The sequence below is a fragment of the Natator depressus genome, chromosome 19, assembly GCF_965152275.1.
Source record: "Natator depressus isolate rNatDep1 chromosome 19, rNatDep2.hap1, whole genome shotgun sequence".
Lineage (NCBI taxonomy): Eukaryota > Metazoa > Chordata > Testudines > Cheloniidae > Natator > Natator depressus.
Genome location: NC_134252.1, coordinates 17,607,864 through 17,621,847, shown reverse-complemented (window position 1 = coordinate 17,621,847; position 13,984 = coordinate 17,607,864). Strand labels below are relative to the sequence as shown.

At 48.5% G+C, this 13,984-nt stretch overlaps 1 protein-coding gene across 1 annotated transcript in view; it reads right to left on the bottom strand.

Annotated features, from left to right (window-relative positions):
- Positions 1–3,115: 3,115 nt before the first annotated feature.
- Positions 3,116–13,984, bottom strand: part of LOC141974760 (uncharacterized) — a 41,226-nt gene continuing 30,357 nt past the window's right edge. Inside the window, exons 2-3 of the mRNA XM_074934735.1 lie at positions 5,445–6,051; positions 3,116–3,636 (exon numbers count right to left, since the gene is read on the bottom strand). Coding sequence (XP_074790836.1) covers positions 3,116–3,636; positions 5,445–6,051 — 1,128 coding nt within the window. The remainder of the gene's footprint in view (positions 3,637–5,444; positions 6,052–13,984) is intronic.

The window sequence follows — 13,984 nt, the reverse complement described above, 5'->3', positions numbered from 1 at the left end:
TTGTGGCACCTTAGAGACTAACCAATTTATTTGAGCATGAGCTTTCGTGAGCTACAGCTCACTTCATCGGATGCATACTGTGGAAATTGCAGAAGACATTATTATATACACAGACACCATGAACCAATACCTCCTCCCACCCCACTCTCCTGCTGGTAATAGCTTATCTAAAGTGATCATCAAGATGGGCCATTTCCAGCACAAATCCACGTTTTCTCACCCTCCGCCCCCCCACAGACAAACTCACTCTCTTGCTGGTAATAGCCCATCCAAAGTGACCACTCTCTTCACAATGTGTATGATAATCAAGGTGGGCCATTTCCTGCAGAAATCCAGGTTCTCTCACCCCCTCACCCCCCTCCAAAAGCCACACACACAAACTCACTCTCCTGCTGGTAATAGCCTTGATTTTCATGCACGTTGTAAGGAGAGAGTGGTCACTTTGGATAGGCTATTACCAGCAGGAGAGTGAGTTTGTGTGTGTATGGGGGTTGGGGGGTGAGAAAACCTGTATTTGTGCTGGAAATGGCCCACCTTGATTTTCATGCACGTTGTAAGGAGAGTGGTCACTTTGGATAGGCTATTACCAGCAGGAGAGTGAGTTTGTGTGTGTGGCTTTTGGAGGGGGGTGAGGGGGTGAGAGAACCTGGATTTCTGCAGGAAATGGCCCACCTTGATTATCATACACATTGTGAAGAGAGTGGTCACTTTGGATGGGCTATTACCAGCAAGAGAGTGAGTTTGTCTGTCGGGGGGCGGAGGGTGAGAAAACCTGGATTTGTGCTGGAAATGGCCCATCTTGATGATCACTTTAGATAAGCTATTACCAGCAGGAGAGTGGGGTGGGAGGAGGTATTGGTTCATGGTGTCTGTGTATATAATAATGTCTTCTGCAATTTCCACAGTATGCATCCAATGAAGTGAGCTGTAGCTCACGAAAGCTCATGCTCAAATAAATTTGTTAGTCTCTAAGGTGCCACAAGTACTCCTTTTCTTTTTGCGAATACAGACTAACACGGCTGTTACTCTGAAACTAGTCCTATTGAACCGTCTTATGGTGAGCAGGCAGGCGATACGGATTGCTAGCAGTCCTATTGCATCATCTTCTGCCGGGCAGTCATGAGATGTGGATGGCTTGCAGTCCTTCTGCACTGTCTGCTGCTAGCCAAAGATGTAAAAGATAGATGGAGTGGATCAAAACAAGAAATAGACCAGATTTGTTTTGTACTCATTTGCTTCCCCCCCTCCCCCGTCTAGGGGACTCATTCCTCTAGGTCACACTGCAGTCACTCACAGAGAAGGTGCAGTGAGGTAAATCTAGCCATGTATCAATCAGAGGCCAGACTAACCTTCTTGTTCCAATAAAAACAATAACTTAGGTGCACCATTTCTTATTGGAACCCTCCGTGAAGTCCTGCCTGAAATACTCCTTGATGTAAAGCCACCCCCTTTGTTGATTTTAGCTCCCTGAAGCCAAGCCTGTAAGCCATGTCGTCAGTCGCCCCTCCCTGCGTCAGAGCAACGGCAGACAATCGTTCCGCGCCTTTTTTCTGTGTGGACGCCATCCCAAGGCAAGCATGGAGGCCGCTCAGCTCACTTTGGCAATTAGGAGCACATTAAACACCACACGCATTATCCAGCAGTATATGCAGCACCGGAACCTGGCAGAGCAATACCGGGCGAGAAGGCGATGTCAGCGCGGTCACGTGAGTGATCAGGACATGGACACAGATTTCTCTGAAAGCATGGGCCCTGCCAATGCATGCATCATGGTGCTAATGGGGCAGGTTCATGCTGTGGAACGCCGATTCTGGGCTCGGGAAACAAGCACAGACGGGTGGGACCGCATAGTGTTGCAGGTCTGGGACGATTCCCAGTGGCTGCGAAACTTTCGCATGCGTAAGGGCACTTTCATGGAACTTTGTGACTTGCTTTCCCCTGCCCTGAAGCACATGAATACCAAGATGAGAGCAGCCCTCACAGTTGAGATGCGAGTGGCGATAGCCCTGTGGAAGCTTGCAACGCCAGACCGCTACCGGTCAGTTGGGAATCAATTTGGAGTGGGCAAATCTACTGTTGGGGCTGCTGTGATGCAAGTAGCCCACGCAATCAAAGATCTGCTGATATCAAGGGTAGTGACCCTGGGAAATGTGCAGGTCATAGTGGATGGCTTTGCTGCAATGGGATTCCCTAACTGTGGTGAGGCCATAGACAGAACCCATATCCCTATCTTGGCAACGGAGCACCAAGCCGGCGAGTACATAAACCGCAAGGGGTACTTTTCAATAGTGCTGCAAGCTCTGGTGGATCACAAGGGACGTTTCACCAACATCAACGTGGGATGGCCGGGAAAGGTACATGACGCTCGCATCTTCAGGAACTCTGGTCTGTTTCAAAAGCTGCAGGAAGGGCCTTTATTCCCAGACCAGAAAATAACTGTTGGGGACGTTGAAATGCCTATATGTATCCTTGGGGACCCAGCCTACCCCTTAATGCCATGGCTCATGAAGCCATACACAGGCAGCCTGGATAGTAGTCAGGAGCTGTTCAACCATAGGCTGAGCAAGTGCAGAATGGTGGTAGAATGTGCATTTGGACGTTTAAAGGCGCGCTGGCGCAGTTTACTGACTCGCTTAGACCACAGCGAAACCAATATTCCCACTGTTATTACTGCTTGCTGTGTGCTCCACAATATCTGTGAGAGTAAGGGGGAGACGTTTATGGCGGGGTGGGAGGTTGAGACAAATCGCCTGGCTGCTGGTTACGCGCAGCCAGACACCAGGGCGGTTAGAAGAGCACAGGAGGGCGTGGTACGCATCAGAGTAGCTTTGAAAACCAGTTTCATGACTGGCCAGGCTACGGTGTGAAAGTTCTCTTTGTTTCTCCTTGATGAAACCCCCCGCCCTTTGGTTCACTCTACTTCCCTGCAAGCTAACCACCCTCCCCTCCTCCCTTTAATCATTGCTTGCAGAGGCAATAAAGTCATTGTTGCTTCACATTCATGCATTCTTTATTCATTCATCACACAAATAGGGGGACGACTACCAAGGTAGCCCAGGAGGGGTGGTGGAGGAGGGAAGGAAAATGCCACACAGCACTTTAAAAGTTTACAACTTTAAAATTTATTGAATGCCAGCCTTCTTTTTTTTGGGCAATCCTCTGTGGTGGAGTGGCTGGTTGGCCGGTGGCCCCCCCACCGCGTTCTTGGGCGTCTGGGTGTGGAGGCTATGGAACTTGGGGAGGAGGGCAGTTGGTTACGCAGGGGCTGTAGTGGCAGTCTGTGCTCCAGCTGCCTTTGCTGCAGCTTAACCATACACTGGAGCATACTGGTTTGGTCCTCCAGCAGCCTCAGCATTGAATCCTGCCTCCTCTCATCATGTTGCCGCCATATTTGAGCTTCAGCCCTCTCTTCAGCCCGCCACTTACTCTCTTCAGCCCGCCACCTCTCCTCCCGGTCATTTTGTGCTTTCCTGCACTCTGACATTATTTGCCTCCACGCATTCGTCTGTGCTCTGTCAGTGTGGGAGGACAGCATGAGCTCAGAGAACATTTCATCACGAGTGTGTTTTTTTTTCTTTCTAATCTTCACTAGCCTCTGGGAAGGAGAAGATCCTGTGATTATTGAAACACATGCAGCTGGTGGAGAAAAAAAAAGGGACAGCGGTATTTAAAAAGACACATTTTATAAAACAGTGGCTACAGTCTTTCAGGGTAAACCTTGCTGTTAACATTACATACATAGCACATGTGCTTTCGTTACAAGGTCGCATTTTGCCTCCCCCCACCGCGTGGCTACCCCCTCAACCCTCCCCCCTCCCCGTGGCTAACAGCGGGGAACATTTCTGTTCAGCCACAGGCAAACAGCTCAGCAGGAACGGGCTCCTCTGAATGTTCCCTGAAGAAAAGCACCCTTTTATGATGAGATTACTGGTTCTGTGGATGAAGGGAAAGCAGTGGATGTATTGTTTCTTGACTTTAGCAAAGCTTTTGACACGGTCTCCCACAGTATTCTTGTCAGCAAGTTAAGGAAGTATGGGCTGGATGAATGCACTATAAGGTGGGTAGAAAGCTGGCTAGATTGTCGGGCTCAACGGGTAGTGATCAATGGCTCCATGTCTAGTTGGCAGCCGGTGTCAAGTGGAGTGCCCCAGGGGTCGGTCCTGGGGCCGGTTTTGTTCAATATCTTCATAAATGATCTGGAGGATGGTGTGGATTGCACTCTCAGCAAATTTGCAGATGATACTAAACTGGGAGGAGTGGTAGATATGCTGGAGGGGAGGGATAGGATACAGAAGGACCTAGACAAATTGGAGGATTGGGCCAAAAGAAATCTGATGAGGTTCAATAAGGATAAGTGCAGGGTCCTGCACTTAGGATGGAAGAATCCAATGCACCTCTACAGACTAGGGACCGAATGGCTAGGCAGCAGTTCTGCGGAAAAGGACCTAGGGGTGACAGTGGACGAGAAGCTGGATATGAGTCAACAGTGTGCCCTTGTTGCCAAGAAGGCCAATGGCATTTTGGGATGTATAAGTAGGGGCATAGCGAGCAGATCGAGGGACGTGATCGTTCCCCTCTATTCGACACTGGTGAGGCCTCATCTGGAGTACTGTGTCCAGTTTTGGGCCCCACACTACAAGAAGGATGTGGATAAATTGGAGAGAGTCCAGCGAAGGGCAACAAAAATGATTAGGGGTCTAGAGCACATGACTTATGAAGAGAGGCTGAGGGAGCTGGGATTGTTTAGTCTTCAGAAGAGAAGAATGAGGGGGGATTTGATAGCTGCTTTCAACTACCTGAAAGGGGGTTCCAAAGAGGATGGCTCTAGACTGTTCTCAATGGTAGCAGATGACAGAACGAGGAGTAATGGTCTCAAGTTGCAATGGGGGAGGTTTAGATTGGATATTAGGAAAAACTTTTTCACTAAGAGGGTGGTGAAACACTGGAATGCGTTACCTAGGGAGGTGGTAGAATCTCCTTCCTTAGAGGTTTTTAAGGTCAGGCTTGACAAAGCCCTGGCTGGGATGATTTAACTGGGAATTGGTCCTGCTTCGAGCAGGGGGTTGGACTAGATGACCTTCTGGGGTCCCTTCCAACCCTGATATTCTATGATTCTATGATTCTATGATTGTATTTCAACCAGGAGACCATGAATGATATCTCACTCTCCTGAGGATAACACAGAGATATAAAGAACCGATGTTGTTTGAACGTCAGCAAACATACACTGCAATGCTTTGTTGTACGATGATTCCCGAGTACGTGTTACGGGCCTGGAGTGGTAAAGTGTCCTACCATGAAGGACGCAATAAGTCTGCCCTCCCCAGAAACCTTTTGCAAAGGCTTTGGGAGTACATCCAGGAGAGCCGCGAATGCCAGAGCAAATTAATCCTTTCACATGCTTGCTTTTAAACCATGTATAGTATTTTAAAAGGTACACTCACCGGAGGTCCCTTCTCCGCCTGCCAGGTCCAGGAGGCAGCCTTGGGTGGGTTCGGGGGGTACTGGCTCCAGGTCCAGGGTGAGAAACAGTTCCTGGCTGTCGAGAAAACCGATTTCTCCGCTTGCTTGCTGTGAGCTATCTACAACCTCCTCCTCATCATCATCATCTTCTTCGTCCCCAAAACCTGCTTCCGTGTTGCCTCCATCTCCATTGAAGGAGTCAAACAACATGGCTGGGGTAATGGTGGCTGAACGCCCTAAAATGGCATGCAGCTCATCACAGAAGTGGCATGTTTGGGGCTCTGACCCGGAGCGGCCATTCGCCCCTCTGGTTTTCTGGTAGGCTTGCCTCAGCTCCTTAAGTTTCAAGTGGCACTGCTTCGGGTCCCTGTTATGGCCTCTGTCCTTCATGCCCTGGGAGATTTTGACAAAGGTTTTGGCATTTCGAAAACTGGAACGGAGTTCTGATAGCACGGATTCCTCTCCCCATACAGCGATCAGATCCCGTACCTCCCGTTCAGTCCATGCTGGAGCTCTTTTGCGATTCTGGGACTCCATCATGGTCACCTCTGCTGATGAGCTCTGCATGGGCACCTGCAGCTTGCCACGCTGGCCAAACAGGAAATGAGATTCAAAAGTTCGCGGTTCTTTTCCTGTCTACTTGGCCAGTGCATCTGAGTTGAGAGTGCTGTCCAGAGCGGTCACAATGGAGCACTCTGTGATAGCTCCCGGAGGCCAATACCGTTGAATTGTGTCCACAGTACCCCAAATTCGACCCGGCAAGGCCAATTTAAGCGCTAATCCACTTGTCAGGGGTGGTGTACGGAAATCGATTTTAAGAGCCCTTTAAGTCGAAATAAGGGCTTCATCGTGTGGACGGGTGCAGGTTTACATTGATTTAATGCTGCTAAATTCGACCTAAAGTCCTAGTGTAGACCAGGGCATAGAAAATTAGGGTTGGAAGAGACCTCAGGAGGTCATCTGGTCCAACCCTAATGGAAGAAATTGTCTGACAAGCAACCTCTAGCAGGGAGGAAAGCAGATGTGCCAGACCTGGATCTGAATGTTTTTCTGCTTTCCAGATGGTGTCAGTGGGCCCTTTATTGATGGGGAAACTGAGACACAGCAAGGCAAAGGCCCCTCGGTGGGAATCTTGTGTGTGCAAGGAGTACAGGATCAGGTCCTCAGTGACTCACCCCAATGTGGACAGGAATAAATCCAGGAGCCTGGGATAAACTAAAGCACTCGGCGGTTACACTACATGACCCTTGTGGTCCCTTCTGGCCCTATGAGTCTATGAAAGCAGAACTGTGCCAGTGTGCACAGTCAAACTGGAGAGGGCACAGTGTATGCGTGCCCAGGGGCATATTGCTTACATATGTGCGTGTGCATGTATGTGCAGTACACATGTGTCCATGGTGCTTGTGTGTGAGTGTATGGAGGTGCGCTGATGTGCATCTAAGTGCATGTGTGTGCCCGCTGTTCACATTGGTGCTTGCCTGCCAGGTGCCAGCTCTCTTTACACTAGCAGCTGGTGTATTGCTCTGGTCACCGGCTGGGCTCCACAGTGGCTCTTTAAGTTCCTTAGGCTATGTCTACACTGCGCACCTTACAAGGGCGTTGCTGCAGCCGCGCCATTGTAAGGAGCGCTGTTTGGCCGCTCTCTCCCTGCGGCAAAATTAAACCACCTCTAACGGCTCTCGCCAATGAAGTGCTGAACATACTGCGCTTTTCGTCGCTAAAACTTTTGTCATTCGGGGGGGGGGGGGTTCACATTCCTGAGTGACAAAAGGTGGAGTGACAAAAGTGCCAGTGTAGACAAAGCCTAGGTTTTACCTTGCACTAAACCACTGCACGACCTTGGGGAAGTATCTGTTTTATGGCCTAGACAATAAACCCAGCCACAATCAACAAATGCCAGCCCAGGAAAGAGGCTCCTCCTGTGCCATTGGCCTGTATAATCCTGTCCTAGGAGTCGCCCAGCCAGGTCCAATCGCCCTGACGCTCAAACCTCCCGGCGTGACAGCACAATGGAGAGTTCAGCACAGATCTTGGGGCCCTAGGAAACCCCCAGTGTGTTTCCATAGCAACCGTCCAGGAGCAGGGCCTGGCGGCTGCGAGGTCTCAATCTGGTCCTCACGCACTTGGCTTTGCACACAGATGTGTCCCCCCACCCTCCCCACTGCACGGCCACACAGAGTCCCTGCTTAGTAGCCAAATGGCCCCTTTTGTGTGGCAAGGTGGTTGGTGGTTAAAGCAATGGACGGCTAATCCAGGGTACAATGCACACTCCACCTTTGTCGGCCTTTCTTGGGCTGGTTCAGTTGCCTGGAGGCTGCTCTGTGCCCAGGGAAGCCTTTCAGTAAAATAAATAAATAAATAAATAAATAAAAAATCGGGCTGGTGTCACAGCTTGAGGGGCACCAGCCAGGACTCAAACTTATCTTGCAAGAATCTCCTAGGCTGCCTCTCATTCCATTCTCTGTCCCTACCTGCAGATGCAGATATAGCTAGGAAAGGCCCAGTTCCCTGTTTAAAGGGAGGGGTGTTTGAGAACCTGTTAAAAAGAGGTTCAAAGTTGGCTTTCACCATGCTTGTTCTGATACATGTTGGCTGGCTGGGGCAGGCCAGAGTTGGACCGGGCTGGTTTGCAGTGTCTCGGTGAGCCAGTGCTTTCCTCTGGGAGCAGACAGCTTGTGCTCTGCAGTTTAAACCTTCATTACAAATATTAAGTCTCTGTTTGCTTCCAGCTGCACATAAATTCTGCAGAATTGGAACTTTGTATAATGCAATTCAGTGGTGCTTGCCTGAGTTTGCAGACAGCCTGAACCAATACCTCCAACGAAAGTGTGAACTTCCTCCATTCATCTCAGCGGGGCAGTGACTGTGAAGCCTAATTATGCAAATTTAAATGTTTCGCTGCTGATCAAAGCATACAAAGAAGGGGAGAGATGAACCTAGTATTATGGCAATCCGTGCAATCTACTGAGCGGCGTCCCATTCTGGAGCGACAAGTTAGCAGAGCTTGAGATGTTGGTAGAGCCTGGGTTGTGGGTGGAGCTTGAGAGAGTACCACCCCTTTTTTTTTTCCAGTATGTTGCAGAGTCAAACTGCCTAAAACTAAGCAAAGCCAAACAAAACAAATATAAAAAAACAGGCAGCCCCTGGAAAAGTGTATAAAAAAGTGTTTCTGCGTGGGCAAGTGTGTGCATGCAGGCATTGTATGTGTGTAAGAGACTGTGTGTCTTTGTGTAGGGAGGTGTGTGTATTGCCGCATGTGTGTATACCTGTGTGAATAAAATTTGCAGCCTAACGCTTTGACTTCTATTTCTTTTGCTGGCTCGTGCACCAAAAAATTGATGACATAAAATGTGTGTATTCATTTCATAACAAGTTTTTAAAAGAGAAGGGAACTCTAAGAGAAATGCATTATTTCTTAAAAAGTGAATGTTTTTGACTAGTAATTGCATAAGAGCCGATGTATCATACATTTCTCTCCACCTTTGTCTAGCTACATTATAAACTCTTTGTTGCAGACTCTCTCTTTTTATGTGTATGTCCAGCACCGACCACCCTGGAGCCCTGATCTTAGTTGGGGTCTCTAGGCACTAAACAACAATTGTAATAATAAATAATGTGGACGTATATGTGTTAGTGCACGATAGATGTGTACACATGAATACACGCGTGTATTCGCATGTAGGTGTGGGAGTCAGTTTCTACAGATTTAATTATATAGGTATCTGGACAGGTGCATTTCTGTGGTTGTGCTCTATGGATTTGTATTTGGGCTTCAGGAGTGGGCCTTTAATTGACCCATTGCAGCTGTGATAAGGTGTGGTCCTAATTCCACACATAAAATTACAATAACTTTAGTGAACAAAAAAATATGGAGCTGGTTATGAAAAATGGGAAGAGGGGAGGGAAAGAATCATGAAAACCTTGGTGAAATTTCATTTTTTTAAAAATTACCCTTTTTGACTATTTTGCTGCCAGCTCTAGCATCCTGTAACAAATAAAACCTGAACTGAGCATAATACATCTGTCAAAACAATAAATACGCCTGCTTGGGCCAATGAGCACGTGAGCATGGGTGGGGGAGAGCAAGCGACGGAGGGAGGCGGGATGGAGTGAGCGGGGTACGGGGCCTCGGGAAGGGGCAGGACAGGGGCGAGGCCTCAGGGAAGGGGTGGGGCAGTGGGCGGGGCAAGGGTGTTCGGTTTTTTGGAATTAGGAAGTCGGCAACCCTAGCGTCAGGACGGAGGGGGAGCTGGTGAGGGCCCAGGAGTGCAGACGTGCTGCAGAGCTGTGGCTGGGGAACCTGCCGCACTGCTCTTGGCTTTAGTTAGTGCTTCTCCTCCATCCGACGCAAGATTGGCTCCACACCATTTGGGAGGAGCAGGACTGGCCCAGACCCTGCTCTGGCTCCTGCCGCCTGGCCTCTCCCGGCGATCGATTGCTGTCTCGCAGACTGCAAGGGATGACAGCAGGAGCTTTGATAAATGAGCTGAAAGGTCGTCTGGATTCACCTGCACTTTGGCAAGTGCCTCTGGCTCCTCTGCTGGGGGCTATTTTGTACCTTCTGGCCATGAAACCCTTCGGTGAATCACAGCAAGGGCCTGTGCGCTGTCTCAGGGCAGCAGGGCAGGAGGGGGGGGCTACTTTTCCTTTCCAAAGATGCTGAAGCATATTAAAGGGGAAGTGAAGCAGCAGAAATGTGATCATTCATTCCTGGATTTTCTGTTTACTGCCTTGCATCGCCAATTGCCTCCGCTCAGCACTGGCAACAGGCTCACCCCCCCAGCACAGCGGTCAGCCATGACACCAGGTGCAGGACAAGGGAGACCCAGGCTTAATGTTGGCTAGCTGACTGTTGCTAAACAAACCAGCAGGGGGAGCCAAAACAATATGTTTGCATAGGTCCTACATAAACTGTGCTTGTTTTGTTTCCTTTAAATTTCTACACTGATGGGTGGAAAAGATTTTATTTCTGTTTAACAACTTGACTAAAGAAGTCATTTCCCAACAGATGAGAATAGTTTCAAGGTTAGTCATATTTGGAGCCTAATCTGTACTTGAGAGATCTTTGCCAACAGACAGTACATTGGTCCATGGCCCAGGGCCATCCAGTCTGGACCTTGCCTCCAGCAGCGACCAATGCCTGGAGGTGTGGTGGAAGCTGAAAACCCTTAGTAGTGGACTTGACCAATTATACAGGGCAGCTGTCAGGAAGCAGGGCTTGCAGGAGAGTCAGTCTCCAAGCAACCTAACAAGCATGGCTGGCCTGTAGTAGGCTGCCTAATTAGTTACACCCCCTGACTAGTTGGAAAAGTCAGCAGACCAGCTCTTAAAGTCAGCACCAGCAGTAGTTCAGTGGTTACTCAAAGCATTTGCCCCCCAGCTTCCCTGAGATAGCTTCTGTGCCTCCTCGTTCCAGCACTGCCTTGCCTTGCCTCGCCTTTTTCCATGTAACCCAGTTCTGATTTTGGTTCTGGCCTCTGACTCCTGGCTACTGACTCCTGCTCCAGCTATGAGGCATGACTGCCCACATCCCAGTCAAGTGAAAGTAGCAAATGGAAGGTTAGTTCCTTTCCTGACCCCTGGAAGGCAACAGCTGGTACCTTGAAGCAGGAAGTCACCCTCACCTCTCATAATCTTAGCACAGAGGGTCAGACAATCATCGGGTCCCTGCTGTTGTCTTCCTCCCTCTGCAGCAGGGAGTTCCACCAGTTTGTGTACTACCTTGATTTCTTGTTTGTCTGTTTAAAATGTGCTGTCTTTTCAAACTGAGTGCTCCTATTGTTCTCATACTGTCTGGTGGGGAAATCGCACTGCGCAGAGCTGGTCAAAATTTTCTTGACAGAATAGTTTTGCATTGGAAAAGCAGTTTCATCAGAATGGAAACATTTTGTAGGAATGTGTCTAATTTCAACAAAATTTTCAATAGGAAAAACTGAATTGATGTCAAAATGTTTCATTTCGATAAGGTAAAAACAGCATTTTCTTTTGACTCTCATTTCAAGACATTTTGATTCATAGTATAGTAAATATTAATTTAAATAGATTATATTATGTTTCAACACTAAAACAGCAATGTTTTAACTTGATTGAACCTAAATGTTTGGATGGTTCCAAATAAAAAGATTTCAGAATTTTTGTTCCACAGGAACTTTCAAAGTTTTTGCTTTTTGCTCCAATCTGTAATGAAAACAAATTCTGAAATATCAGAATTTCCTGTAGAATGGAAAGTCCAGTCCCTGCCCAGTCACTGGGTAATGTGGAGTCATACCTGAATTAGACAGGTTTCAGAGTAGCAGCCGTGTTAGTCTGTGTTCGCAAACAGAAAAGGAGTACTTGTGGCACCTTAGAGACTAACCAATTTATTTGAGCATAAGCTTTCATGAGCTACAGCTCACTTCATTGGATCATCCGATGAAGTGAGCTGTAGCTCACGAAAGCTTATGCTCAAATAAATTGGTTAGTCTCTAAGGTGCCACAAGTACTCCTTTCTTTATACTAGAATTAGAGATCCAAACCTCGCCCATAGGGCCTGTGCTGTGTGCTCGCAAAGCCCTGGGCTTTCCCAACTAGTGTATCCCCAGAATGCCTGTTCATCAGTTGCTTCCAAGTAAATTCCCTTATTGTCTTGGTGCCTGGTGGGGTATATTATTCGGATGACACACAAAGCCTGCTCACTCTATAAGCAGAGCTAATAAAGCTCAGTCCCTGGGGGCAGAAGATTCTTCTTTAATCACCATGTCAATAGAGCAGGACCGTTGCCTCCTTCAGGCTGTGGGTCAAGCACAAGACTTATACAAGCAACTCTTTTCATTTGCTGGCTCAAGTAACAACAGCAGGGAAGCCACAGCAGCACCGGCAGTCTGGGATGCTGCCCATGTTGCCGCGGGTTCACCACTCTTGTTAGCTGAGCTAGTTCAGAGCCAACTTGGGTAGGTCGAGACATGCTGCCACGACACCTGTGGCTGCAGCGTCACCATCCCCTCTGTCCGCTCTCCCTGTGCAGCATGCCCTGTCCCTGACACACAAACACTCCCAGCTCCCAGGTGCTGCACTTCCTTTGCGGAGGTTAATCCCTGGACTAAGAAAGCGCCTGGTGGATCCCCACAGTTTGCAGTCTAATCCAGAACAGGTCAAGGAGACAGGGGCTGCTTAATGAGAGCTAATTGTGTTGCATAAATCTGAATAAATACAGCCTGCAGCAAAGCCAATGCACTGGGTGGCTGCTGGAGCCCCTGGGATTGGGGCCAGCCAAGTGGGCTTCCACTCCTACAAGGCAGCGGGTTCATTTCTGGGCTTTGTAAGCAGGGTTGATTTCCTGTAGGCTTAGTGCAGCCTCTGCTTCACCAGGCTTCCAGGGTCACAAGGAAGTGTTTCTTGAGAAAATCCCTCTAATGAGGATATTTGAGGGTGTGGTAAAAATAGAGCTAGTGAAATGCACTGGAGTGCATGGAGTCTGTATGAGAGGGACAAAGTTGTCTAGTACATGAGGCATGGCCGTGGGGGCCAGGAACCCCTCAGCTCTCACCTGCCCTAACTTCCGCCGCAGTGTAATACACACAAAGAGCTTCTGGTTTTCAGGGTTTATTAATTTCATTTCGAGGGATTATTTTTAGTAATTTTAAAGTTCTATGTAGATGTCCGAATATCAGGGTTTTCTGGGGCTTTCTCTTTGATCCTGTATGAGAAGATTTTTATCAGGTACTTCCCCAAATTCTTGTCTAAATAGGAAGTACTTTAATTATTATATGTATAAGAATGGTGTACATGTTAGCTGAAGCTTTGTATCCTTGTTACTGAACCGCTGGTTTAGTGTTCGTGAGCTTTAACACAATGTTGTTTCAAACCACCCTAACGTTAAAGCACCCCAGCAGGGTCTACATGGACCAATAAATGTGCAATACTTCAGTGCACTTTAGAAACCACACCCCCGTAGCCTGATCACTGCTCTGTGTAGCCAAGCCCTTTGATATGAGCCAAGGAGCAGAGGCATCGCCTGCATAAACAAACTGCTCTGGGAAAGGGGTGAAGTCAGCACAAACTGAGTCACTCCCTCCAGTGTTTTTCTAATGTTTACTGGAGAAACGCTGTTTATTTTGGGGAGGGAGTGACGAAGTGGGGATATTCCCTTGTTATGTTGTATGTGAGTCTTCCTGTTGAGCCTATGTGAGTTTTACTGTTTTGCATGAATACTGTATGTGCCTCAGTTTCCCTGTGTGCCGCACCAATACCTCGGTGGTGGGAATAGGGGTGTGTGACTTTGGCTGAGGCCTCTGGGGCAGGTGAGGCTGCCTGCACGTATGCTATGACCAGTGCCCTTCGTAACCTGAGACCCAGGTGACTTTTTGCCCCAGAAGGGAGAAGAGACAAGGACAAGGAGGAGGAGCAAGGGGGGTGTCTGAGGTCAGGTCAATGGAAGCTGGCAGTCTGCTGTGGGGGACTGGAAGAGGGGGAGTCCAGGCATCTGGCCCAGGACTCCCCAAGATGGACTTGGCTGAAAGTCACTGATTTCTGTGCTAACAAG